Source organism: Neoarius graeffei, chromosome 10 (assembly GCF_027579695.1).
Source record: "Neoarius graeffei isolate fNeoGra1 chromosome 10, fNeoGra1.pri, whole genome shotgun sequence".
In the NCBI taxonomy this organism is placed as follows: Eukaryota; Metazoa; Chordata; class Actinopteri; order Siluriformes; family Ariidae; genus Neoarius; species Neoarius graeffei.
In genome coordinates this window covers 47,335,891-47,360,633 of record NC_083578.1, presented here as the reverse complement: position 1 = coordinate 47,360,633, position 24,743 = coordinate 47,335,891, and the positions used below count along the sequence as shown (strand labels likewise).

Sequence of the window (24,743 nt, the reverse complement as noted above, 5' to 3'; positions counted from 1 at the left end):
CCAGACTGCACTGTAGACTACATGTAAAGGGTATACACCATCCTTTTATGTTTATGCTATCGTTAACATGCATGTTCACAAGCCAAAATAAGATGCTGCAGCAGGCTTACTGCATACACACACGTGTCAGCTGTCCAGCTACTGCTTGTATTTATTAATAGGGTATCCCTGTACTTATTATACCCTGTGTATGTACATGGTAAATGTGCCGTTTTGGGGGTGAGCTTCACTTTTACAACAGTGGCTGGATAGGTCTGTGAGAGATGTTGATTTTTGCAATGGCTCTGAATAAATGCTTGAAATCCCCTGAGTCTTGGGAACTAAGACTTATTGTAGATGCTTGTTCACATGCAGCTCACACAATCCTTGTATAGTTATCTCAGTCTGTTAGATTCAGGAGCTCAGACTGCAGTTACTGACTTTTTTTTTTTTGTGTATTCTAGATATGCAGTTCTTGCAGTCTGTGTTTTATAGTTATTTCAGTATTAAGCTCTGTTTTAAGTGGCCACTGACATTCCCATAGTTTGCCTGGGTATATTCACTGTCCTAAGCAGGAGCTCAGACTGCAGTTGCTAAAATAGTACTAATTTATTGATGTGTTTTTGTGGTCAGTGTACTACTCTGGTGTATCATGTGGGCATTCTATGACAATGCAACTTCCATAAATATTACAGTATATCAGTTGTAATTGTTTTATGCATATACCTGCAACTCTGAAAGTTCTTATTTTTAAAACATATATTTTTGCTATGGTAATTTTCTTTCAGAGATTTCATTTACATGTCTGACAGCTCAAAATGCATCTCTGGGCATTTAAAAACTGCAGAGATCCAGGGGCCTCTGGTGGGCCATCAGGGGGGGCTGACCACAACACTGTTCATGTTGTGGTCAGCTTTCACCTAATGTACAGTGGTGCTTGAAAGTTTGTGAACCCTTTAGAATTTTCTATATTTCTGCATAAATATGACCTAAAACATCATTAGATTTTCACACAAGTCCTAAAAGTAGATAAAGAGAACCCAGTTAAACAAATGAGACAAAAAATATTATACTTGGTCATTTATTTATTGAGGAAAATGATCCAATATTACATATCTGTGAGTGGCAAAAGCATGTGGACCTCTAGGATTAGCAGTTAATTTGAAGGTGAAATTAGAGTCAGGTGTTTTCAATCAATAGGATGACAATCAGGTGTGATTGGGCACCCTGTTTTATTTAAAGAACAGGGATCTATCAAAGTCTGATCCTCACAAGACATGTTTGTGGAAGTGTATCATGGCACGAACAAAAGATTTCTGAGGACCTCAGAAAAAGCGTTCTTGATGCTCATCAGGCTGGAAAAGGTTACAAAACCATCTCTAAAGAGTTTGGACTCCACCAATCCACAGTCAGACAGATTGTGTACAAATGGAGGAAATTCAAGACCATTGTTACCCTCCCCAGAAGTGGTCGACCAACAAAGATTGCTCCAAGAGCAAGGCCTGTAATAGTCGGCGAGATCACAAAGGACCCCAGGGTAACTTCTAAGCAACTGAAGGCCTCTCTCACATTGGCTAATGTTAATGTTCATGAGTCCATCATCAGGAGAACACTGAACAACAATGGTGTGCATGGCAGGGTTGCAAGGAGAAAGCTACTGCTCTCCAAAAAGAACATTGCTGCTCCTCTGCAGTTTGCTAAAGATCATGTGGACAAGCCAGAAGGCTATTGGAAAAATGGTTTGTGGATGGATGAGACCAAAATAGAACTTTTTGGCTTAAATGAGAAGCGTTATGTTTGGAGAAAGGAAAACATTGCATTCCAGCATAAGAACCTTGTCCCATCTGTGAAACATGGTGGTGGTAGTATCATGGTTTGGGCTTGTTTTGCTGCATCTGGGCCAGGACGGCTTGCCATCATTGATGGAACAATGAATTCTGAATTATACCAGCGAATTCTAAAGGAAAATGTCAGGACATCTGTCCATGAACTGAATCTCAAGAGAAGGTCGGTCATGCAGCAAGACAATGACCCTAAGCACACAAGTCGTTCTCCCAAAGAATGGTTAAAGAAGAATAAAGTTAATGTTTTGGAATGGCCAAGTCAAAGTCCTGACCTTAATCCAGTTGAAATGTTGTGGAAGGACCTGAAGCAAGCAGTTTATGTGAGGAAACCCACCAACATCCCAGAGTTGAAGCTGTTCTGTACAGAGGAATGGGCTAAAATTCCTCCAAGCCGGTGTGCAGGACTGATCAACAGTTACCGGAAACGTTTAGTTGCAGTTATTGCTGCACAAGGGGGTCACACCAGATACTGAAAGCAAAGGTTCACATACTTTTGCCACTCACAGATATGTAATATTGGATCATTTTCCTCAATAAATAAATGACCAAGTATAATATTTTTGTCTCATTTGTTTAACTAGGTTCTCTTTATCTACTTTTAAGACTTGTGTGAAAATCTGATGATGTTTTAGGTCCTATTTAAGCAGAAATATAGAAAATTCTAAAGGGTTCACAAACTTTCAAGCACCACTGTAAATGATGGGATGCTCCTCTCCTCTGAAGTCCTGTGACAGCACAGCTCCTCAGACTGTCTTGTATGCGTCCGTGTATACCAGGAAGGGGCACTCGAAGTCCGGGTTCCTTAGAACAGGGGAGCTTGTGAGGGCCATCTTGAGAGTTTAGAATGCTGTCTCTATGGCAGGGGTCCAGACGGTTCTCCCGGGCTCTCTCTTCCTGGTAAGATCTGAGCAGGGGGAAGCTATAGAGGTAGAGTTGAGTACAAATCACTGGTAGTAACTAGCCAGTCCCAGAAGGACATGGACCTGTCTCTTGATATTGGGCCGGGGGTAATTGTGGATGGCTGCAGTCTTCTTTTCTTGGTGTTTCAGAAGCCCCCAGCCAACCCTAGATACTGTGCTTCATTTTGTGCCAGGTGGCATTTTTTTTCTCAGGTTTGCAGCCAGTCCTGCATTGTGGAGTCTGCCCAGCACTTCCCTGAGGTAGTGAAGGTTTTGCTAATTAGTGGAGTGGATGACCATGTCGTCGAAGTAGGCCACTGCTTAAGGGTGAATGGGGTCTTAGCACAATTTCCAGCAATCTTTGAAATGTTGTGGGTGCCCCATGGAGCCCGAAGGAATGGACCCGGTTAACTGCCTGTATCCTGAGTGGGTGCTGAAGGCTGTCTTTGGCCAGGCTTCTTTGCATGGTGCCCTCTTGCTAGGATTCCTTGGTCAGGTCCAAAGTGGAGATGAACCAGGCCCTCCCTAGGTGCTCTAAGGTCATCCACTCATGACAAAAGGTAGCTGCTGAATTCTGACACCTCAGTCAGCTTCCGCAAGTCATTGCAGAGTCAGAGCCTGCCGTCCAGCTTGGGTATGACAGCAGTGGGACTGGACCAGGGGCTTCTGGACTCTTCAATAATGTCCTCTTAAAGCATCTGGGCTACTTCTGCCTCTATAGCTTGGCTGGCAGGCCTCTGGGACACAGTAGGGCAGATGACTATTCCCAGAGAGATCCTGCTATCGTGTTGCAGGAAGTGTGCACCCATGCTCTACAGAGAACATGTCTCTGAACTGATCCTCCATTTCTTGCAGATATTGCAGTTGGGCTGGTATAAGATCCTCTCCCATGTGGACCTGCTCGGGCATGGTGGAACTTGAAAGGGGGGGGGGGGGGGCAGAGAAAGCTGTGAGTGCTGGTACTGGCTCAATCCAGCATTTTAACAAGTTGATGTGGTATAGTTGTGTGAGAGCTTTCTTACTTGGCAGCTGCAGGTGGTAGTTCATGGGACCTACTCATTCCTGGATGATGTAGTAATCATCAGGCAAGGAATTTGCAGCTCACACTGGGGAGGAGCAGGAGCACATGGTCACCTGGCTGGAACTCCCAAGGCTGAGCCAGCTGGTTATAGACCTGCTGCTGTTCCCTTTGGGCTGCCCACAAATGCTCCTGTACATTGGGGGCCACTCTCTCCATCCACTCTCACATTTCTTGAACATAATTGATGAGGGGGCAGAAGGGTGAAGGCTGCTCCTCCCAAGCTTTCTTGACTGTGTCCAGTAGGCCCCTGGGTCACTGGCCGAAGAGGAGCTCAAAGGGTGTGGAGGCCTGGGGCATCCCACACCGCAGAGAGGACATGGGGTAGTAGTAGGTCCCACTTCCAGCCACTTAAATCTACCACCCTCCTCAGCATATGCTTGAATGTTTGAATCATTCTATGAGGCCCTCTTTCTGGGGGTGGTAGACTGTGCTTTTGAGATGTTTGACGAGCAGCAGCCAATACAGGCCTGACACGAGTTTTTGAGATGGTGACCCTTGGTCTGTGAGCCTGCCTGTAGGGATCCTGACTCTGCTGAACAGGAGCATCACGTCTTGGGGGATGTCTTTTGGTTTTTTTTTTTTTGTATTTTGCCTTGCGGTTTCTGGGTAATGGGTGGCAAAATCAGTGATCACCAAGACACATTTGTGGCCACAGGCAGACTTGGGCAATGGCTGTACAAGATCCATGCCTGCCCACCCACTTGAAGTGGACTCCGATGACCAGGAGAGGAATCAGTGGGGCAGGGGCTGGCACTGAGGGCACCACTGGCAGAATTTTGCACCTCAGCCACCATTCCTGGCCAGTAGAACCAATCCTGGATCTTCTCTAGGGTGTTTTGGGTTCCCAGATGGCCGTCTAGTGGGTGGGCATGGGCCAGGTGCATGATGGCATGGGTTCTGGGTATGACGATGAGGTCACAAGGCTACCCCTGATGCTTGCAGTGATTAATACAACAGGCCTTTCTTCACTAGAATGTAGGTTGTGAGCAGCTCTTGGTCAGGGTATACTCTCATCAACCTGTAGCACCTGACCCCAGCAGTATTTCAGCTGGTCATCCTCCTTTTGTTCCCTCCTGAAGTTTACTTCCCCTAGGGCCTGTTGGGACAAGTCAGAGAGAGGGTTAGTGGGTAAGGAGGGCTCACCTTTTGGCTTTAGCATCTGCAACTGCTGACTCTCTTGCTTAGTTAGGAGCATGGTCCTAGAGGCAGGTGGCAGGGTGTGCAGGGGCTGCGGCAAACATCTGGGGTTTTGCTTCCTTCTCCTCTGCCCTGAGGTAGCCATTGAAGTGGGAAACCCCAGCCAGCCTGTGCCTATGAGGAGGGGCACAGGAAGCTTGGGGATTAATCTGACCATTATTGGCCAGCCACCTCCTAGACTGAGGGAACTTTTCTTGCATCCTCATGGACACAGGTGACAGCCAGCTTCCTACCAGGGTGGAGAGGCTGTGGGTACAGCTGAAGGATGAGCCAGGGCGATGGCACTCTGAGTCCAGGCATGCTGAGACAAGCATGCCTTTCAGTCTAAGGGTGATGGTGGGGCCTTGCAGCTCATGGCCGATGTGGAGAGTGCACGAAGCTAACCAAGACTTGAAGGGTTTAGTGGTCCCTATTCTGACTCTGTGGGCATGGGCTTGTCCCTAGGAGATGGCTGTGGTGTGGGTTCCTCTTGTGCTCTCCAGGGTGTCTCAGGGTTCTGGTTGCCAGAGTGGCACGGCTCCCACTGGAATGGGGCTCTTCTCTCCCCATCCCAATCCTGAGCACTGCTAGTGCAAACTCCAGGGCAGCAACCATGTCCCTGGTTGTTTGGGCTGCTGTCATCCCCATGGCTCATTGCTCTTCCCCTGGGAGACCCCACAGGAGGCAGTTGAGAGTGACCCATTCTACAATCTCTGTGGGGCTCAGCTGGTCATGTTGGAGCTTCCGCCGAGTGATCCAGAGTGGTTCATCTGCATCCGTGGCTCCTACCCTGGCCAGTAGCTCCAGCGTTGGAATTCGGAGGCAGCTCCAGTGTGGGAGAGCCCACAGCAAGCAAGGATTTCTTCCTTCAGCGCACTGTAGTCCTCCACTTCAACCCACTGCGCCTTGCCATTGACAAGGATCTGGGCCCATTCCCAGGGTTGCCAGCCTTCTCTTTCTGCCACTCTCTTTCGGATGTCCTAAGAAACACCTTGATGTCACCATCCCCGTTGACCTTCGTCAGTAGGTGCTGAACGATGCGGGCTTGGTTGGGGAGGGCAGGGTCTGCCTCAAGCTCAGGCACTCCTGAGTGGCTGTGTGAAACCAGTCGGCCAACTCCTGGAACATCTGTCCCTGCTGCATTCTGACATCCACAAGGTGGAGCACTATGGGGTCCATTGCTGGGGCACCAGAGACTGTTACCTGCCCACCTTCTCTACCAGTGTAGGATCCCTAGCAGCAGTCACAGACAGAGGCACACTGAAACAGGCTTAAGATGTAAAAAAGTTGGTTTTATTCCTTTCTTTTCCATGTGTGAGCTTGGTAGTGATGCAACAATGGATCCAGTGGTGTGAAGCAGGGTGGAGGGTCCTGGGGCAGTGGGTGCAGAACTGGAGTTTCTTATGACCAAGAAGTAGGCTTTCCTCCTTCCCATTGAGAGTGCATGTCATCTGAGCAGGTATCTGGTGTGGAAGAGAGACACACAAGATTAATCCAAGCATTAGAAAGATGTATTCACTCACTGTGTTGCATGCAGCCCTTATGTAGTCAGTGCTGAGTTCCTGGAGGGTGAGTGCACACCCAATCATCGGTGCCTGTTAGCACCACCTCGTGTGTGTGTGGGGGGGCATCTTCAGCTGGTGGTGTTAAACTGCTGCTGCTCACTTTTGGCATAGTGAGTGGGGCACTGTCCTCTTCAGCACGTGTGCACACATACACGTGTGTGTGTGTGTGTGTGTGTGTGTGCGCGTGTGTGTCCCTGGCCAAGGCCAGTCTTCCCTGATCACTCAGTTTGGCCAGGTGGCCAGGTCTAGATTCTTGGTGGTTTGAAACTTCTTCCATTAGCAAATGATGGTGGCCACTGTGTTCTTTGGGACCTGTAAAGCTGCAGCAATTTTTCTGTACCCTTCTCCAGATCTATGTCACACTCCTGTTTCTGAGGTCTGCAGATAATTCCTTTGACCCTATGGCTTGGAGTTTGCTCTGACATGCACTGTCGACTGTGGGACCTTATATAGGCAGGTGTTGGTAATCCCCAATCATGTCTAATCAATTGAATTTACCACACGTGGACTCCCAATTAAGTTGTAGAAACATCTCAAGCAGTATCAGTGGAAACAAAATGCACCTCCGCTCACTTTTGGTGTCGTATCAAAGGGTGTGCGCACTTGAGTACATATATTTTACATTTTGATTTTTAATAAATTAGCACAAATGTCTTAACCTGCTTTCATTTTGTCATTATGGGCTATTTTGTGTAAAATTTTGTGACAAAAAAATTAACTCTATTGTAGAATAAGTCTGTGACGTGGTGAAAAGGGTGTGCAGACTTTCCGGCGTGTGTGTATTATAAAAAAATAAATACACACGCACAGTGGTGCTTGAAAGTTTGTGAGCCTTTTTGAATTTTCTATATTTCTGCATAAATGTGACCTAAAACAATATCAGATTTTCACACAAGTCCTAAAAGTGGATAAAGAGAACCCACTTAAACCAATGAGACAAAAATGTTATACTTGGTCATTTATTTATTGCGGAAAATAATCCAAAATTACATATTTGTGAGTGGCAAAAGTATGTGAACCTCTAGGATTAGCAGTTAATTTGAATGTGAAATTAGTCATTTGTTTGTCATCCCATTGATTGAAATCAGGTGTGAGTGGGCACCCTGTTTTATTTAAAGAACAGGGATCTATCAAAGTCTGATCTTTACAACACATGTTTGTGGAAGTGTATCATGGCATGAACAAAGGAGATTTCTGAAGACCTCAGAAAAAGTGTTGATGTTCATCAGGCTGGAAAAGGTCAAAACCATCTGTAAAAAGTTTGGACTCCACCAATCCACAGTCAGATAGATTGTGTACAAATGGAGGAGATTGAAGACCATTGTTATCCTTCCCAGGAGTGGTCGACCAACAAAGATCTCTCCAAGAGCAAGGCAAGTAATAGTCAACCAGGTCACAAAGGACCCCAGGGTAACTTCTAAGCAACTGAAGGTCTCTCTCGCACTGGTTAATGTTCATGAGTACACCATCAAGAGAACACTGAACAACAATGGTGTGCATGGCAGGGTTGCAAGAAGAAAGCCACAAGGAGAAAGCCAAAAAGAATGTTGCTGCTCACCTGCAGTTTGCTAAAGATCACGTGGACAAGCCAGAAGGCTATTGGAAAAATGTTTTGTGGACAGATGAGACCAAAATAGAACTTTTTGGTTTAAATGCGAAGCGTTATGTTTGGAGAAAGGAAAACACTGTATTCTAGCAAAAGAACCTTATCCCATCTGTGAAACATGGTTGTGGTAGTATCATGGCCTGTTTTGCTGCATCTGGGCCAGGACGGCTTGCCGTACTCAATGGAACAATGAATTCCGAATTATACCAGTGAATTCTAAAGGAAAATGTCAGGACACCTGTACATGAACTGAATCTCAAGAGAAGGTGAGACAACGACCCTAAGCACACAAGTCATTCTACCAAAGAATGGTTAAAGAAGAAGAAAGTTAATGTTTTGGAATGGCCAAGTCAAATCAAAATCAAATCAAGTTTATTTGTATAGCGCTTTTAACAATAAACATTGTCTCAAAGCAGCTTTACAGAATTTGAACGACTTAAAACATGAGCTAATTTTATCCCTAATCTATCCCCAATGAGCAAGCCTGTGGCGACGGTGGCAAGGAAAAACTCCCTCAGACAACATGAGGAAGAAACCTCGAGAGGAACCAGACTCAAAAGGGAACCCACCCTCATTTGGGCAACAACAGACAGCCTGACTATAATATTAACAGTTTTAACAGGTACAGTGGCAGCCATTGAATTTGTTCCACGTTTCCGTGACTGGCCCTCAGCAGGCCCTTGGCCGTCCCCTGACTGGTTCGTGACTGTCTGCCGATTGGTCCATGCAGATAATTTATCCCCCACAATGACGTAGTCAATGCAGTCCTGACTGGTGACGCCCCTAATTAGCTTGTGTGAAAACCAGCTGCTATCCCTCATTTTTCCACGGGGAGGAGCAGTGATTGTCCGTTTCACAAAGGTTTATCAAACGCTGAGAACAGCTGATTTCAGTTAGTTAATTCAACCCGGAGGACTTTCACTGGGAGTTAAAAAGCCATAAGATTTTAATGCGCTCATACAGCGAGTTTGAATATGTTTATATATAATTGAAATAAAAGATAGATTGATTGATTGAAGTGTGCACACTCTCTACATAAACACTGTCTAGTGCAGCATGGATAGGCATAAATAAATAAATAAATAAATAAATAAATAAATACAACCTCCGCTACTGTCTAGTCCCAGAGAGGCTCGGCGTAGGCCACTGATGAAACTATTTGGCTGTCCTACTACTAGGCAACTACTTGTCTCAATACTAGGCCTTTTGTAGTAGTAGTAATAATGATATTTGCCTACTGAAAAGTGATCAGGTGAAAAGTTGAAGCCGCAGCAAGACCTTTGCTATTAAGCCTTTTGTAGGTTAAACAGGCTTCGGCAGACAACGTCCTGGAAAGGCTGTGTGTTTCTTTGGTTTGATTAGCCTACGATTTAATCTTTAAACATTATGGTTTCAGCAGTTCGCTTAAACATTGGAGGCTGCGGAGTCGGGCTGCAAGATTTCCCGATACTTGTTTAAGATGACAAACTTCATAGTAAGAAGAAAATAATTCCACAGTATTTACTGCCTCGTCAGTCTCAAAAATTAATAGTGAAGGACCAACGTGAATTAAGTCCCAAAAAAACATCTCGTAGGCCTATATTTTACATTTTCAAAAAAGTCCGGAATTGGAAGTCGGTCAGTGGAGTGTAATGAAGTGTCTCATTCACTAAGCACAAAAGGTCGGAAAACAGTGGAGAAAACAGCGATTGCTTAAATAGGCTACTAATGTTTTACATTAGTAATTTAATGTATGTGACAAATTCATTGATTAAATAGATAAAGAAGCGAATACTCCGAAGCTCAAAATTCAGGAAAGTGGCTCCGGTGTCGCAAGTGGGTCCGTGTATCATTCGATCATTCAAGTATTCCATTCAATCTGGAAAACAAAAAACAAAAAAACCACTCAATATTTCGTTTTCCTGTTTTTCTGTATGACCAAAAAATGAGGGATTGGTGTTTGTTTTCCTTTTTCCAACTCAAAACAGAACAAATAATAAACAGGGAAGCCAAAACGAAATAATAACTCTAATTTACGATTATTGATTTTCTCTATTCCCCACGCTACATTAGCCTTCCCATGATCCTCAGCGACAGTCCATCATCATCTCTGCGTCTATGAAACAGAAAAATTGCATGTGCATGTATATATCAAGTAATTTATTCATACATCCTATTCATTTAATATATTAAGCTGATGATCTCTTAATTATTATTATCTCAATATAATAGTAATCTGTACTCGAGTTGAGGGGGGATGGGGGGGAATGCCATCCCCCCGGAATAAAAAATGGTCAAAATCATCCCCCCTCTAAAACGGGCATCCCCCCTCCCTTCCCTTGAGCAATTTTATCAATAAATGTGGACATTACTTCTATTTAACATTGGAATTAGAAATGCCATTCCACGTAGCTTTGCTGAAACTGAGCATACAGTAAGCCACCGCGAGAGAGGGCACACGCAAGTGAAGCGTTTGAGGAGGTGACACTCAGTTGGGGTTCCGTTATTTTTGATTTCATTCGGCGTCAGTGACAGCAGCGGATTGCAGCATCATGGCCAAGCGGAGTGGACAGCAAGACCTAAGCAAGTTCGGATTTAAGATCGCAAGAAAAAACATTTCAGGAGGTAAGTCAAGAGTTATGAATATCAGTCCCACTTTCTGTGAGCCCACTATCATGCTGTAAAGTTACCGATATGGAGCCTAATTTGTGGGCGGTGGATAACAACACAGCTATCATAATGAATGTTAGTTTGGAGTCTAGCCAGCTATCGATAGCTTACTCAGGTTCATTTTAGCTTTGATTTCTTGTATAAGGCCATTAATTTAATCAGCCTGGACATTCGTTTGTTATTCTTCAGGCAACAAATTCTATTGACTTGATCTGAAAAGATTCAGTTGTTCATTTACATTGCCTGCTGAGGTTTTAATAAATTATTTACCAAATGATTTAAAAGGAGCCTACCATGACTATGAAGTTACACTTCAAATTGCACTAGTCATGGTAGGCTCCTTTTAAATCGTTTGGTAAATAATTTATTAAAACCTCAGCAGGCAATGTAAATGAACAACTGAATCTTTTCAGATCAAGTCAATAGAATTTTTATTCAAAGCTGAACATTGGGAACATTGAATTAAATACAGAGGTAGGTAGGGAACCAATAAGCTAAAACAAGCAACAGTAAATTGTAAATCTTCAGCTCTTCAGCTGTTGGTTCTCCTGCTTGCTCCTGTATTGTCTCACACTCCGGGTCCTCCAGCTCCTGTCGCACTGTGTTGCAGTTGCTGCTGACTGTCATCTGGAATAAAGAGCAGTGGATAAGATAATTTAATTAAATATAATTATAATGTTATTTCTGATTTATTTATTATCTGAACGAGGATTTGAGCTTTGAAAAATGACCGGATTCTTTCTGTAATGTTGATTCCTGCTGTTATCTAGGTCGCGTGACACCTTAACGTTGACGGTTACCAAGGAGCTGCCTTGGATACTTTGCTTCGATACATAGCAGCACTTTGATACATACTGGATACAAGCTAGCAAAATGAGTTAAAAGCAGGCATCTTTGGAAAGTTTCTTTGGAAAGGGGAAAAGGCCCACTGAGGAGACAGAAGAAGAGCCGATGACGAAGAAAAAGAAAGCTGCATTTTAGCAGACACTGTCAAGTCCTACACCAATCCTGCTCTGCCTTACATGTTGTGACCGGCTCTCTAATGAGGCAATGAAGCCTTCAAAACTCCTAGTGTCGTTAATTTTAGCCTTCCTGTCTTTAACACTTTTTGTTGCCTGAAGAATAACAAACGAACGTCCAGGCTGATTAAATTAATGGCCTTATACAAGAAATCAAAGCTAACATGAACCTGAGTAAGCTATCGATAGCTGGCTAGACTCCAAACTAACATTCATTATGATAGCTGTGTTGTTATCCGCCGCCCACAAATTAGGCTCCATATCGGTAACTTTACAGCATGATAGTGGGCTCACAGAAAGTGGGACTGATATTCGTAACTCTTGACTTATCTTCTGAAATGTTTTTTCTTGTGATCTTAAATCCGAACTTGCTTAGGTCTTGCTGTCCACTCCGCTTGGCCATGATGCTGCAATCCGCTGCTGTCACTGACGCCGAATGAAATCAAAAATAACGGAACCCCAACTGAATGTCACCTCCTCAAACGCTTCGCTTGCGTGTGCCGTCTCTCGCGGTAGCTTATTGTATGCTCAGTTTCAGCAAAGCTACGTGGAATGGCATTTCTAATTCCAATGTTAAATATAAGTAATGTCCACATTTATTGATAAAATTGCTCAAGGGAAGGGAGGGGGGATGCCCATTTTAGAGGGGGGATGATTTTGACCATTTTTTATTCCAGGGGGGATGGCATCCCCCCCCCATCCCCCCTCAACTCGAGTACAGATTACTATTATATTGAGATGATAATAATTAAGAGATCATCAGCTTAATATATGAAATGAATAGGATGTATGAATAAATTACTTGATATATACATGCACATGCACTTTTTCTGTTTCATAGACGCAGAGATGATGATGGACTGTCGCTGAGGATCATGGGAAGGCTAATGTAGCGTGGGGAATAGAGAAAATCAATAATCGTAAATTAGTTATTATTTCGTTTTGGTTTCCCTGTTTATTATTTGTTCTGTTTTGAGTTGGAAAAAGGAAAACAAACACCAATCCCTCATTTTTTGGTCATACAGAAAAACAGGAAAACGAAATATTGAGGGGTTTTTTTTTTTCGTTTTCCAGATTGAATGGAATACTTGAATGATCGGATGATACACGGACCCAAGTGCACAAGAACAGTTATTTGAAAGTTAACCTAATGAATTTGTGCGCGCGCGTGCGATTTCATGAAGAACCGGGACAATTGGCATTCGGTGAAAGATTCACACCTATGACTCATTATATTCGCGCGCACCCTCTCGCCCACTGTTTCTTCGTTTTCCCGATTTACACGCATGTCTGAAGATGGAGTTTTCAGAAATCTCCATTCTGCCCAGAGTTTGCAAAAATAGCTGTTTTCAGTGACTGAAACCTCCGTATAGGTGTGAATGAGAGGTGCAACCGAATAAATAAATATGCGTCTTTTTTATCCGGCTACATGTAGGCTATCACTGCGCAAAGCCTCTAATGTTGAAATGGTAGTAATATTTGTTAAAATAATAGTAGGCTAATTTCCACATTAATCGGTAAAATGGCACAAGGGATGTGATGGGGGGATGACCGTTTTTATAAGGGGAATGATTTGAGATTTTTATTTCAGAAGGGGGATGCCTCCCCCCACATCCCCCCTCAACTCGAGTACTGCGTATAAGGCCACCGGACAGGCCCTTCGATTTCCATCTCTAGAGCGCGTCAAATTACTTTCGGTTTTGCCAGCATGGACGCGCTTCTTTTAAATGAAAGCACAGATGTGTCAGACATCGACAAAACAGTAACGAATAAGTGGAGATGGGCTTGGCTAAATGAAATGGGAGATAATGGCAAGCCATTTAGTTCATGGTGCAAAAAGATGAAAATGGCAGGTGTGTGCTTTTGTGTAGTTTGCCATAAAAAAAAAAGTCTATGGAAGCAATGGCAAGAAACTAGATGCCTTTGGCTTCACTGCGAAGAAGCAGAAAAAGTGAACTTTCACTTTTCTTGCAAGTTCTTTCTGTTCCACTCTTTTGAAAGCATGGTTAAAGTTCGACTGCACTTGCACTTTTCTCTTAACCACTGTTGTGCATTACTAAAGTATTGTTGAAATAAATTTGCACTTTGCGCTGAAAACTTGATGTTTCATCATTTATAGCCAGTAATGACAATGGTAAAGTCTTGCCTTAGCTTTAGTCATTGTTAAAATTATGTAAATGTACTATAAGTAGGGGCCGAGGGGATAATGGACAACACGGCGTTTAAAATTTGACGCATCGCTGATGTGGTAGGGGCCAACGACATGGAGCTTTTTTTTTCAGTCAGATGATTTTTTTTTTTTTTTGCTTTAATCCATGAGTGCAGACATCCCAAATCTCCCGGAAGTTCCAGGAGTCTCCCGCATATTGATAGTGGCTCCCTGATGCCCGCAAATTGGAGAATATCTCCCAGAATCTAGAGCAAGTGAGCAAGAGCGTGCACACGAAACATTAATGTCTGCATCGCGCATATGACGGAGTGCGCGAGGGAGCCTGTGTGTGTGCCTGTTCATGTAGCGCATGCTCGACAAAAAGCATCCTGATTGGTTTACAGACATCCAAACTCATTTAGAACAGTGTAGAAATGAGCAGGAGAAAAACAGGGAGGGCTCGGAAAATGACTGCAGGCCGGAATCGAACCTGGGTCCCCGGATTTATGGTGTGGCGCCTTATACACCTGAGCCACAAAGTCCTGCTGGTATTGCTTTTAAATAGCCTACTTAAATCCTTAAAATGAGTCATGTAACGCATGTCTTCTATGATCTGATCTCCAATGGTGAAATAAACCGGTTGTGATATGAGTACAGTCTGTTATTTTAGAAGATAAATTTAATATATAGCCTAATGAAAAATATTTTATAATATAATATCACGACATATTACTGTCTGTAACTGTTCGTCACTAAAGCGTTTTCTAAGATCATAATGTCTGATATCTCATCTCATTGTCTCTAGCCGCTTTATCCTGTTCTACAGGGTCGCAGGCAAGCTGGAGCCTATCCCACCTGACTACGGGCGAAAGGCAGGGTACACCCTGGACAAGTCACCAGGTCATTACAGGGCTGACACATAGACACAGACAACCATTCACACTCACACCTACGGTCAATTTAGAGTCACCAGTTAACCTAACCTGCATGTCTTTGGAGTGTGGGGGAAACCGGAGCAAACCCACGTGGACACAGGGAGAACAAGCAAACTCCACACAGAAAGGCCCTCGTCGGCCGCTGGGCTCGAACCCAGGACCTTCTTGCTGTGAGGCGACAGTGCTAACCACTACACCACTGTGCCGCCATGTCTGATATTATTTTTTATTACATATTAATATTACAACATCACTTTTAGCGATTTTAACAAAAGGTCTGCAAACGTTTTTTTTTTTTTTTTTTTTTCTCAAGACCACATTTACACCGTAATGTAATCATATGAAAAATACCATTACAGACTGGTGGAGCAGCGTGCCGAAAATAACATGTATTTGGTCCAAGGTGTGGGTTTTTTTCATACGTCGCTGGCTCTTTTGCCAGTAGCGCATCACTTGCGCAGGTCTGGGGTTACCCTGCAATTTTCGGGTTGTTCTATTATTATTAGGCTACCGCATAAAAGCGGTCACATTGTGTGCTCAATACCTGTATACAGCGCTGAAATAAACGTTTTGCAATGAATAAGAAGTGTTTTGAGTTAACAGCATATTTTTAACACTAGAAGGCCCAAAGTGCAGACTTTAGTCTGCAATGAAATCCCCCCCCAAATTTGTGAATAAGTCTAACGTACCATTACCTGCCTCCCATTGTTGTGTAAAGAAGCCTAATTATTGTGTTACCTGAGAAATAGCCTCTTTGTTTCTAACCCTAACCAGACTTCGTCACAACCAAGGCAGCCAAGAAGGATCAGTTCTAACCCTAACCCCAAATCCTGGCTCTAACCCCAACCTGAGCTCACCCCTAACCCAACCCCTAGCCTTAGCCCCTAGCCCAAAACCTAGCCTCAAATAATGTGGCAAATGTACCGTAGGAAAGACTCACCATGGGAATGTGGAAACTACTAGATGGGACAACTCTATGCTACATTTCTGTGCTTTGTATAGCCTCCATGTGTAGTGAGTCTGCTTTTCTTAGTGTGAAATAAATGTTTATTTTCTTCCTGAAGTTATACCGTCTGTAGTTTTTCCAAGCTGAAATTGTGTTTTTTGGGGCACTCAGTCCTCTGTCCTCTGACATTGTAAGCTTGGCAGAGTAAATTGTCACTGAAATTAGGGTGTAACCTAAAACCAAATTACCATTCATGAATAGCAACCTCAGTGGGGGGTGGAGTGGCTGTTCACAATACAATGGAGACAGTTAGCACCTTGAGAGGAATACACAATTTTTGCAGAGAGGAGGGGGCATGCAGCAGAAGTGGGCCTTTTCACATACGGTAACACATTATCAACAAAGAAAGAAAAAACACAATGCCAAGGATCAGGAAAAGAACCACAGCGCTGTGATTAGTTGGGCTATCAATGACTGACAGAGCCCTGGCACGTAACTAAGCATTATAAAGTTAAAAAATATAATTTTTATTGAAAAAACAAGAATGTAATGATTTCCAAAATTTCTAAAATGATTTTACCTAACGCAATTTTCTGCTTTAATCCACATTTGCTGGTCTTGAGCGTTTTTTTTTTTTTTTTGCTTCTCAAAATCATCTCATCACAGATCACTCGAGCTTCCCTGCCCCCTATTTGTTGAAAATCTTCTGTAGATGTCGGGGTTTTATATTGATTTATTATTATAATTGTTAATAATTAAACGTGATAAATCTGGTTATTAGGAACAAAGGAGGGCATAGTGGGAAATGATACGGTAACTGTCTCTTGTCGGTTCAAATACGATACTGTTTTGTGATTACACTGTACCGGTTAATAAAAATAGACAAATGGCATGAACCTCTCTACTGTCTCTTATTACACTAAAGAAAGGGCCTGGCCGAGTCATTGCGTATTACTGAAAAAAAGAAAGAACGAATGATACACGGATTGTGTATCATTCGTTCTTTCCATTTTTAATTGGCAATCAAAAAATGAAGAAAAAATTGTTTTTCATTTCAATTTTAGGCTCATATAAAAAAAAAAGAAAAAACAGTCATTTTTAAATTTTTGTGTTAAAATAAAAACAAATAACGAAATAACCAGTCACTTTTTTTCATTTTTTGATTTTTGATTGCCATTTGAAAATAGAAAGAACGAATGATACACTGATTCATGTCCTCTAATAAAAAGCAAAGTTGGTCTGACACAATATGTTGAAAGCGACAAAATGAATGCCATGTTGTTATTGTTATCATTTATTTATTATTACTATCAGTGGTCGAGTTGTAAAATCAAACCGGGGGGATGGTGAAATTTTTAGTCGCGTGTCGACCCATCGGTCGGTTCGTCGGTGGGAAACTGGTTTGCTTTTAGGAGGGTTTGCATACAACGTAGGTCTGTGGATCTTGTTCATTTACCAGACATACAGTATTTTGTGCTGATAAAGTGTGTAGTACACACTGTGTACCGTTTTTATTGTTGTAAAAAACACAATACACTGGTATTTTACTGTAAAACATGCACAGTGTGGATGTCGTGTCATATTTAGTCAGTCTCCTGGCTGACATACCTACCACATTCTCCATATTAGGGTGAAATGCAGATGACAAATTTGAAGTGCAACTTCATAGTCATGGTAGGCTCCTTGTAAATCATTTGGTAAATAATTTATTAAAACCTCAGCAGGCAATGTAAATGAACAACTGAATCTTTTCAGATCAAGTCAATAGAATTTTTATTCAAAGCTGAACATTGGGAACATTGAATTAAATACAGAGGTAGGTAGGGAACCAATAAGCTAAAACAAGCAACAGTAAATTGTAAATCTTCAGCTCTTCAGCTGTTGGTTCTCCTGCTTGCTCCTGCTCCTGTATTGTCTCACACTCCGGGTCCTCCAGCTCCTGTCGCACTGTGTTGCAGTTGCTGCTGACTGTCATCTGGAATAAAGAGCAGTGGATAAGATAATTTAATTAAATATAATTATAATGTTATTTCTGATTTATTTATTATCTGAACGAGGATTTGAGCTTTGAAAAATGACCGGATTCTTTCTGTAACGTTGATTCCCGCTGTTATCTAGGTCACGTGACACCGTAACATTGACGGTTACCAAGGAGCTGCCTTGGATACTTTGATACTTTGCTTCGATACATACCAGCACTTTGATACATACTGGATACAAGCTAGCAAAATGAGTTAAAAGCAGGCATCTTTGGAAAGTTTCTTTGGGAAGGGGAAAAGGCCCATTGAGGAGACAGAAGAAGAGCCTGTGACGAAGAAAAAGAAAGCTGCATTTTAGCAGACACTTTGTCAAGTCCTACACCAATCCTGCTCTGCCTTACATGTTGTGACCGGCTCTCTAATGAGGCAATGAAGCCTTCAAAACTGCTAGTGTCATTTATTTTAGCCTTCCTGTCTTGAATAACACTTTTTGTTGCCTGAAGAATAACAAACGAACGTCCAGGCTGATTAAATTAATGGCCTTATACAAGAAATCAAAGCTAACATGAACCTGAGTAATCTATCGATAGCTGGCTAGACTCCAAACTAACATTCATTATGATAGCTGTGTTGTTATCCGCCGCCCACAAATTAGGCTCCATATCGGTAACTTTACAGCATGATAGTGGGCTCACAGAAAGTGTGACTGATATTCGTAACTCTTGACTTACCTACTGAAATGTTTTTTTCTTGTGATCTTAAAGCCGAACTTGCTTAGGTCTTGCTGTCCACTCCGCTTGGCCATGATGCTGCAATCCGCTGCTGTCACTGACGCCGAATGAAATCAAAAATAACGGAACCCCAACTGAATGTCACCTCCTCAAACGCTTCGCTTGCGCGTGCCCTCTCTCGCGGTAGCTTACTGTATGCTCAGTTTCAGCAAAGCTACGTGGAATGGCATTTCTAATTCCAATGTTAAATAGAAGTAATGTCCACATTTATTGATAAAATTGCTCAAGGGAAGGGAGGGGGGATGCCCATTTTAGAGGGGGGATGATTTTGACCATTTTTTATTCCAGGGGGGAAGGCATCCCCCCCATCCCCCCTCAACTCGAGTACAGATTACTATTATATTGAGATAATAATAATTAAGAGATCATCAGCTTAACATTAACAGCTTAATATATTAAATGAATAGGATGTATGAATAAATTACTTGATATATACATGCACATGCACTTTTTCTGTTTCATAGACGCAGAGATGATGATGGACTGTCGCTGAGGATCATGGGAAGGCTAATGTAGCGTGGGGAATAGAGAAAATCAATAATCGTAAATTAGAGTTATTTCGTTTTGGTTTCCCTGTTTATTATTTGTTCTGTTTTGAGTTGGAAAAAGGAAAACAAACACCAATCCCTCATTTTTTGGTCATACAGAAAAACAGGAAAACGAAATATTGAGTTTTTTTTTGTTTTTCAGATTAAATGGAATACTTGAATGATCGGGTGATACAAAGACCTACATGTAACACTAAAAAGTGCACAGTGCTTCATTGCAAGTGTCATTTTTTAAAAATATTTATTTTTGAGCGAGTAAACCCAAGGCAAGAATCAAACCATGTTTCAGGAGTTACCGGTACAGGACATGTGCAGTAACCACCAGACTACCAAGACCCGCAGTTTCGTCTGCTTCTGCACTGAAAAAGTAACCTACCAGATAGAATTTACCCAATAAATCTGAGGTAACAATTTGCATTGACTTGTTTGGGGTAGATTTAATTCCATATATTGAGTATAAAATAACTGAAATAAAAAGCTATGAAATACTTAAATTGGGTAAAATTTACCTCATATTTATGTATCTATTCTACAGCTACTTTCTCACTGAAATCGGGAAGCGCAGGACAAAAGTTTCATACATCATTTCAAGATTTTTTTTTTTATGAGAGAAGCGCCATCTAATGGCGACACCGTGGAATCGAATGAATGGGCGTGTTTAGAATTAAAATAGGAGAGGGAGGGGGTCTGAGCCATTCATGGCAGCTGCCTGGCGTTCAGCTGGGAACTGCACGGCAGTCGCATGGCGTGCGGTTGGAACGGGAAAAATTCAATTGCTGCTACTGTATAACCCTCAACTGTCCTCATGGGGCCGTCCTTCACAGGAGCGGTGCGATAAAACTCCGACAAAAGTCAAGTCAAAGTCTTGACCTTAATCTAATCGAAACGTTGTGGAAGGACTTGAAGCAAGCAGTTCATGTGAAGAAACCCACCAACATCCCAGACTTGAAGCTGTTCTGTATGGAGGAATGGGTTAAAATTCCTCCAAGCTGGTGTGCAGGACTGATCAACAGTTACCGGAAACGTTTAATTGCAGTTATTGCTGCACAAGGGGGTTGCACCAGATACTGAAAGCAAAGGTTCACACAACTTTTGCCACTCACAGATATGTAATATTGGATTATTTTCCTCAATAAATAAATGGCCTAGTATTATGTCTTTGTCTCATTTGTTTAACTGGGTTCTCTTTATCTACTTTTAGGAATTGTGTGAAAATCTGATGATGTTTTCGGTCATATTTATGCAGAAATATAGAAAATTCTAGAGGGTTCACAAACTTTCAAGCACCAGTGTGTGATATATATACACACACACACACGTGTGTGTGTGTGTGTGTGTGTGTGTGTGTGTCTAGATGGATGAAATACATAAAATTTTATGTACATGTCTCACATTCATTCATTCTCACACACGTATGTGTTAAAATCTGACCGGCTGGTGTGAGTGTGACAGAGACTGACTCTCTATAGTACACCCATCACAACCATGTATGCCTACTTGAAAACTATGAGCATTGGTCCCCTCTTTGTTGTTATAATGACCTCCACCCTTCTAGGAAGGATTTCCAGTAGATTTTGGAATATTGTGGGGATTTAGGCTCATTCAGCCACAAGCGCATGAGTGAGACTGGGCACTGATGCTAAGTGAAATGCCATGGTGTGCGGTCAGTGTTCCAAGTTATCCCAGATATGTTTAGTGGGGTTAAGGTCAGGGCTCAGGTCACTTGAGTTCTTCATCACATCACCTTTTGGCAAGCCTTGTTTTCATGGAGCTCAGTTTATGTATAGGGTCATTATGATTAAAAACAGGTTTAGACACTTTAGTTCTCATGAAAGGAAATATTAAAGCTTACAGCATTCAGACAATTGTGTGATTTACAACTTTGTGGCAACAGATATACACAATATACATTCCCCAAACTATGTGTAATTTCCCCTTGTGTCTCCACAGGAGTTGATTCGTCAGGGTGAGGCTTTGAAGAGGACAGAGAGAATGGTTGATAATATATCACAGAACATGAAGACTAGTCAGAAGCATATAAACTCTATTAAGAGTGTATGGGGAGGTTTGGTTAACTACTTCAAAGGAAATTCTGAGCCAAGGCTTCCACAGAAGGAACAGACACCAGTCTATGAGGCCAGCAACAGGTAAATCTGTAATCAGAGCAAATTTATACGTGTTGTAAAAGTGTAGCTCACTGTAAAATTATATGAGGAGATTGTCGATACTGAACACTCTGAAGAGTAAAAGCAACAGCAGTAGTACTGTTGCTCCCTTAATTTACTCAGGCATCTCAAGTGTAAAATGTACTGCCAGCATTGACCTCATTCACGATAAGAGTTATGTTTTTGGTTTTGGTTTTTTTTGTGTTTGCCTGCATGTCATTTGTGTTTGTATACTATGGAATAATGGTTAGATTACAGAACGCACTAGCAGAAAGCAAGGACCATGAAGGTAAATATGAGTCAAGCCATCCCAACCTCAGGAAACTCGACACATCTGGTAAGAGCTTTTTCTTCCCGTTTGACGTTGCTCTAATGATTTTCTTGATGTGCAAACACGGACATAATTGCAGCTTTGAGCATTTTCAAATCTTTTGAGCTACTTGTCCTTAAGTATTTTGATTATCTGGAATTGGTCTTTTAGCAAATTCCAGAAAATTGTATTCTTTACTGAAATTTTTATGTCGGCCTGAATATACAGTAAATCACTTATTATTATTATTATTATTATTATTATTATTATTATTATTATTTCTTCATTTTAAGAAACCAAAACATCGTTATTTTTTTTCAAGAGAAAGCTCACACCTTATGTTTGGCCAAATAGGGTTTGGCGCTTCATCTGATGAGACATCTCAAAATGGATACTCAACGAATATACACTTGAAAGCTGCTCATCAGCATCTGGACAGTAATTTGGGTGAGAAATAAATTAAAAATGAAATAAGGAATGAGCAAATTTCATTGTTAGAAAGAAGCTACCTACTTTGTGTGTGTGTGTGTCTGTGTGCGTGTGTGCGTGCGCGCGTGTCAAGATGAGATGTCTAAGGGTCTGAGTCGACTGAAGAATTTGGGCCTGGGGTTGCAAGCAGAGATTGATGATCAAGATGTCTCATTGGACACTCTGCTAAATAAAGTGGACTCTATGGAAGGCAACATAAGCTCCACCAACCGCCAACTCAGAAATCTGAAATGAGACTAGAGACTGATATTAAATCCACTGTTATCACAATCCACTGTTATCACTGCATTCTTGAATATTATTTTACCAATACCCAATTTAACAACTTTACTCTTACCAGTTTAATTAGTGAGTCTTAGCCTCAGCATAGATGGCCTCATTCCATATGATATATTGGTATTTGTCTGAGGGTGAAGGCTAGTACTTGCTTTTCTGTACCATCTAATGTTTGCATGAGCATAGCATTAGAGCAATAGGAACACACACTCTACATATTTAGCTAAAGAACTTATCATTTTATCTTATTTTTACCTTTTAATCATATCACATTAGATGTCTGACCTCCCTTGAATTTTTGTGTAATGCTTTTCTAAACAAGTATTGGGTCTGTAAAATGTCAAAGTTAGCAAGAACATGTAGTAAATGAAGAATACCTATTATTTTATACTTTAATGATAATTTCTTTTCATTATGACATTACATTTTGATTGTGAGGTTTAAAAGAACGAACATTTTCCAGTTTGATCACTACCTACCAAACAATAATTTTAACACATTTTCAGTACAGAGAAAAAGAAAACTTGCTTATTTAAAGCTTGCTTACACTACACGTCTAAGGGTAGTTGTTGAGGCAGCAAATAAATGTTTGTGCATAACACGTGAATTTTTTTAAAGATCTGTAAACATTCATAAAAGATGTAAGGTCTATAACAGTATAAGGTGTTCTTATTAAGATCTAAATTTAAGAGTAAAGAATGGGTGAGTAATAAGCTTACAACATGGTCAGATTTGCATAAAGTGTCTCAGAAATACCTCAGTTTCCACCCAAATGTACATGGATTCCACAAAACTGTGAATGCATAAATACCCCCACCCCCATTGCTTCAGTGTTCAAAAAGTTGGACTATGTAAGAACAGCTTTTGCAAGATATATTACACAATGCATGAACAAATTGTTACGCACTAATTACAAATCTTTTTTTGTTAGAGATGTAAAAACGCAATTTTACTTTTTGATATACACTGACTACATTGGTATGTGTAACCATAACTTGTTTCTGCTGAAAATGCATTTCCATCTCTCTAAGGACAGATGATACAGAATTGGTGGTGACTTTACAAATACCTTTGATTGAAAATTCATGAAGCGTTGTAATTATGTTGCCCATGAACGTCTGGCTGTCTAACAAATGCCCTTCCATTATTAATTATTACTTTTAATCAAGTGATTTTTGCCTTCTCAGTAAAGTGAAATTATGAATTATTTGGCCATGGTCAAGCAACTAGAGATGAGGGTTGTTTTTTTTTAAATGTAGATTTGGTAATGGTATGTAAAAGGGCAACATAATTTTAGTGTTCATCTTTATATTGTAAAGCAGGCTAAATTGTTGGAGACTGTTTCTTTTTAAGACCCAATTTGAAAAAAAAATATGTTTATGTGAAGAAAATAAAAGGCTTGTGATATTACTTAAATATTTACCTTCATTTAAAGTAATTGGCTAATTAAATAATTACTGTCTAATAATTAAACTACTAAATTGGGGAAACTGTGATAGGAAAGTCTGAACGCAAGAAGATTAAATTAAAGTGAGATTCTGCATTACAGTGGAGTTGTGCCAAAAGGACTCTCAGCTCCTGAAAGTACGTCTATGATCGGACATGCTGTGATGTAGTATTTATTTTTATTTATTTGTTTAACTGGGTGGCTTGTCAGGGGAAGATGAGCATATCAAATTACAGTAATACAAAGATCAAAAGTACAGTAGTACAAAGACAATCTTGAACATAACCTGCTTAGAGCTTTCATGATCCAAGACTGGTTGAACACAACAAGGGCATGAAAAAACAGGAAAGCACAGACTTGAAGTTGAGTAATCACCTTATCCCTTCTTGTGGCTTATATGAATACATGTATTTCTTTAAATTATTTAGCTGGTGGCAACTCATTGTAATGTTACCAGGTTCATAGTTTCCTGATAAAATTTGGGTAGCTTGAAAATGCAATTGCACATGAAAATCATAAAGTAGCAAGGTTTTCAGGCTTCTTTCAAAAATCACCTTGACTGTTTGATTACAAACAGGATAAAATTAAAAATTCTCATGAATTTACATAATATGGCCAAAAGTATATGGACACCACACCTATATGAGGTTCTTCCCCAAACTGTTGCCACAATGTTGAAAACACAGTATTGTCTAGAATGGCATTGTGTGCTGTCACAACATTTCACTTCACTGGAATTAAGTGGTTCAAACCTATTCCAGTATGGCAGTGCCTCTATGCATAAAGCAAGGTCCATAAGGATATGGTTTGCCAAGGTTGGTGTAGATAAATTTGTGTGGCCCCATGACCTCAACCTCACTGAACAATTTTGGGATGAATTTGAATGCCAA

At 41.4% G+C, this 24,743-nt stretch overlaps 1 protein-coding gene across 1 annotated transcript in view; it reads left to right on the top strand.

The window, feature by feature from the left end:
• Positions 1-22,400, top strand: part of snap29 (synaptosome associated protein 29) — a 96,920-nt gene extending 74,520 nt beyond the window's left edge. The window contains exons 3-6 of the mRNA XM_060931817.1: positions 21,117-21,313; positions 21,583-21,668; positions 21,996-22,088; positions 22,204-22,400. Coding sequence (XP_060787800.1) covers positions 21,117-21,313; positions 21,583-21,668; positions 21,996-22,088; positions 22,204-22,364 — 537 coding nt within the window. The 3' untranslated portion in view covers positions 22,365-22,400. The remainder of the gene's footprint in view (positions 1-21,116; positions 21,314-21,582; positions 21,669-21,995; positions 22,089-22,203) is intronic.
• The last annotated feature ends 2,343 nt before the right edge of the window (positions 22,401-24,743 follow it).